The sequence below is a fragment of the Gossypium raimondii genome, chromosome 6 (genome assembly GCF_025698545.1).
Source record: "Gossypium raimondii isolate GPD5lz chromosome 6, ASM2569854v1, whole genome shotgun sequence".
NCBI lineage: Eukaryota > Viridiplantae > Streptophyta > Magnoliopsida > Malvales > Malvaceae > Gossypium > Gossypium raimondii.
In genome coordinates, this window is record NC_068570.1 from 18,145,379 (window position 1) to 18,149,625 (window position 4,247).

Genomic DNA, 4,247 nt, shown 5'->3' on the forward strand with positions numbered 1-4,247 from the left:
CTTTAGGAAGAGATAAAGGGATTGGTATATTTGTAAGTTGAGTTAAAGGTGGAGTATCACGAAAAGGAAAAATGTTTTCATAGAAAACTGTATCTCTAGAGATGAAAATTTTGTGTGTGTAAGTCATACATCTTGTACCCTTTTTGAGCATGTGGGTATCCAAAAAAAAAAGACATGTTGTAGCTCGTTCACAAAATTTATCCTTTGAGCAAGACAAAATAAAAGCATAACAAAGACACCCAAGCACACGTAAGTGAGAATAATTTGGTTTGCGAGAGAAAAAAAAGTTCATAGGGGCTGCGTCTAGATAAAAGAGGAGTAGGGATGTAATTGATTTAGTAAACAACAGTTAAAATGCATTCACCCTAAAATTTAATGGGTAGATTTGCTTGAAAACGTAAGGCTCTAGCAACTTCAAGTATATGTTGATGCTTGCGTTCAACAACACCATTTTGTTGGGGTGTGGAAACACATGAAAATTGAGTTAAAATCCCATGTTGTTGACAATATAATTGAAGGTTATGATTGGTAAATTCAGTCCCATTATCACTATGAATACATTTTACTTTTTATAACAAATTGTTTAATTACCATGGCCATAAAAGAAACTAACCTAGTATAAACTTCTGATTTAGATTGTAATAAGTAGACCCAAGCAATTTTGCTATAGTTATCAACAATACTTAAAAAATAATGAGCCTTGAATAAAAACACAGTTGAATATGGTCTCCAAACATCACAATGAATTAAGTCAAAAAGTTCATGTGTTTTAATTGAACTAATAAGAAAAGAAGATCGAGCTTGTTTGGCTCAATGAGAAGAGTCGCAACATTTATTGAAAAACTTAAAAGAAAATGGACCTAAATCTTTAAGAATATACATCCTATCAAAAGACAAATATCCAATACGTTGATGTCATGTGGTGTGACTGAAGAAGTTTGGGTAGCGGCGGTTGCTGCTGTATAATTTTTTATTGCATGAAAATGATAAAGTCCATCTCGCATTTCAGCCATTCCAATCAGCTTCCTCATGGGTAAATCCTGTAAAACACAAAAGGAAGGAAAGAAATGAGCAAAGCAATTTAAGTTTTTGGTTAATTGCCAATGGAAATTAAAAGAAAGAACATCTTTCAAAATGATATGAGAATTAAAAGAGACAATTCCCTTTGACTTTGCTGGAACACGAGTTCCATCTGGTATTTTTATTGGCAGGAAATGAGGAATGGCTATTTGTGAAGAGAGACAATTTTCATGGGAGGTTATATGATCAGAGGCACATGAATCCAATACCCATTCAGTGTTATCATTAGAAAAAAAATTTGCCTTACCTGCAAAATTGGCTGTAGAGGTTTGACTCTTTTCAAGGTTAGCATGGATATGAGTTGAGCGTATTGCTCAATTGTTAATCCAACAATCAGGACAGTACTAGTGTTGCCTTCATCTTTCTCCAAATGTTGTGCACTGTTGGCTGCCTTTGGTTTAGATGATTTCTTGCCTTTCTCCCACCATTCAGGATAGCCATGGAGCTCAAAACAAGTCTCTTTAATGTGCCTTGACTTTTTGCAATGTTCACAAAATAGTTTGGAGAGATCTTGACTGCTTGTGGATTTTCGATTGGTATTAGCCTTTGAGTTGTTGCTAAAGAAAGTTACCGCTTCAATGGATGGTAATTTGGAATCCACTATTAATTGTTGACGTTCTTCCTAATCCACCTGTGCATAACACAAGACAATGAAGGCAATGGATCCATATTCAAGATCTGTGAACGGGTCGTTTTGTATTTTTCATTCAGTCCCATGAGAAACTTATGCACTTTTTCTTTCTCTTTCTCCACAGCTAGTGCCTTTGTTGAACCGCATGTACAAGGTGGAATTTGTGACTAAGTATTAAGCTCATCCCAAATCCCTTTTAGGATCTGTTTGATTGCCAGTAAAATATTTTTCATAAAATGATTTCTAGAAAATGTTTTACTTTTCTGTAAAATGATTTACTGGAAAATATTTTCGGTGTTTGATTGAATCATGTAAAATATTTTCTATTGCTTATGATTTTTGAAAATATTTTTCGGAAAAGTTGTTTTACATATATTAATATATATTAATAAATTTTTATATTTTAAATTATTTGTACATATATTGCAATGATTTATTTATAATAATACTCAATTATTAAGCTACAATATTAATCGCTATAAATTGAAAAAAACTAATATCAAATAAATTATTTGTAATTGTGTTAAAAAAACAAGTATTGAATAATTAAAAAAACAAGTTACTGGAAAATCAATAAACAGAAGCAGTTTTCTACCGGAAATGAAGGAAGGAATGAAGGAGGCGATAGAGAGGAGAGCACGGAAAATGTCTTACGGAAATTGAAAGGGTAAGACATTTTATTAAAATGTAACCCATTTTCCCTTGTTTTGGAGTTCATTTTCCAAATGGAAAATGTTTTCCGCCAATCAAACGCTGGAAAAGTTGGAAATGATTTTCCGGAAAATCAATTCCGTCAATCAAACAGACCCTTAATTTGGTATAATAAGCGAAGACAGTCATCCCTTGCTATAAGGTATTCATCATTTTAGTTTTCAACTGATGAATACGATGAGCATTACCTTGAGAAAATCTCTCTTATAAATTTGCCCATAATTCTTGTGATGTTACAAATAATACTACACTATCATGTAGTGTCGGATGAAGAGAATTAAATATCCAAGAAAGCACCATTGAATTGCATTTAATCCATGCAGATTCCTCTTGTGCTCCAAATAATGGACGTGTAATGGATCCATCAACAAAGCCATATTTACTTTTGGCTTGCAAAGCATTTGTCATGGCATGACGCCATGTGGGGTAATTTTCTTCTTTTAGGCGACAAGTTACTAAAGATGCCCCTGGGTTGTCAAAAGCATGAAGGATATAGGGTGAAAATATTTCAAGGTTTGTTTGAGGGGTTTTTGAAGAAGAGCTAAAAGAAAGAACTGGAATTCTAACCATACTCCAATACCATGATAAAATAAGAAGAAAAAAAGCTGTTGTATTTCTTGTATATCATTATAGAATAATAAGATGATTATATACAAGTAGGAGCTCCAATTAGCTCGTAAGTCAAGGAAAATAATATGCATAAATAAGGAAAAGATATACATAAAATATTCTTGAGATTATGGGTCAATAGTAGAAGTATATGGTAATTGAATATTCACATTTAGTGCCCTTTGCTAATAGGTTGCTTTACCTTTAGTGTTAGCATAATTTTTAATACTCATGAACGATTGCAATGCCTATGATGCCAGCACAATTCTAAATATTTGTGAGTTATCATAATTTTTGTAAGAAGAAATACAAACAAATTTTTTTAAATCAAATTGACCTCGTCTACGACACGAAGACCTTACCATTGCTTTTAGTATCAAGCAAGCACATTTTATAACTTTCCTTTTGATTAGGGGTAATTGTTATACATAAATATTTTAATCACAATGTAGGTCCATAAAAAATCCTTGTATTTACCGGCCTTCAAGGGATTACAGCAAGGGGTCTCACTTTTTATAGGTTTTTTCCTCTTTTTAACAAACTTAACAAAAGAATTTTAATGGTATTAACTATTGGACTTGTATTTTTTAAATTCGAAAAATAAAACAATTAAATTTTTTGAAATAAAAGTTGAAAGACTATATTTTAAATGTATAATGAGTAAAAAAACTTAAAAGAATATTTTAATTTTAATTTTAATTTTAATTTTTTCAAAATTAACTAAGCTCAAGCTAATTAAATAAAAATATTTTAAAATGATTTATTAATCTATACGTATTTGGAAAAAGATAACCGCAGCATATTCAAATTGGTGTGTACCACTAGAGATGGTAGCTAAAACAATGAACGTATACTAATTTAAAATTTGATCTAAACGTAGGGTATAATTAATTATATTATAAAATGGAAATAAACACTATGTTCATACTGTAATTTTGTAACATTTGACATTAAATTAAGATGACACGTGTTCATATATACCTTTCTTTACAATTTAATCTCTTCTTGAAATCAATTTACTTACTTTTTAAAATTATGATGTTAGTCCTTATTAAATTTTAATTGTTACATTTAATTTTGAAATAACCGCTTATTAATAATGATGAATTTGAATAAAATTTTAAAATATTTATTAAATTGAATTATATTTTGAATAAATCATGTAAATGAAATTTTTAGTTTCTTTAATAAAAAAGCTTTAAAAAATTTAGTTTAT

The 4,247-nt window shown here is 30.4% G+C and overlaps 1 protein-coding gene across 1 annotated transcript; it reads right to left on the minus strand.

Moving 5' to 3' along the window:
* Positions 1-822: 822 nt before the first annotated feature.
* LOC105771799 (uncharacterized) lies at positions 823-2,830 on the minus strand. The gene is made up of 3 exons (XM_012593191.2): positions 2,720-2,830; positions 1,328-1,702; positions 823-1,040 (listed from the first exon to the last, which is right to left on the minus strand). Exons 1-3 carry the CDS (start codon positions 2,828-2,830, stop codon positions 861-863), a joined length of 666 nt encoding a protein of 221 aa, XP_012448645.1. The 3' UTR covers positions 823-860.
* Positions 2,831-4,247: the final 1,417 nt, after the last annotated feature.

Bases quoted from the DNA above. Each gene is read 5' to 3' on its own strand.
- LOC105771799 (XM_012593191.2), bottom strand. From the start codon at position 2,830: ATGACAAATGCTTTGCAAGCCAAAAGTAAATATGGCTTTGTTGATGGA. The intron at 1,703-2,719 runs GTGCTTTCTTGG...CAGGTGGATTAG, and splicing joins GGATTAAATGCAATTCAATG to GAAGAACGTCAACAATTAAT. The intron at 1,041-1,327 runs GTAAGGCAAATT...TGTGTTTTACAG, and splicing joins CTCTACAGCCAATTTTGCAG to GATTTACCCATGAGGAAGCT.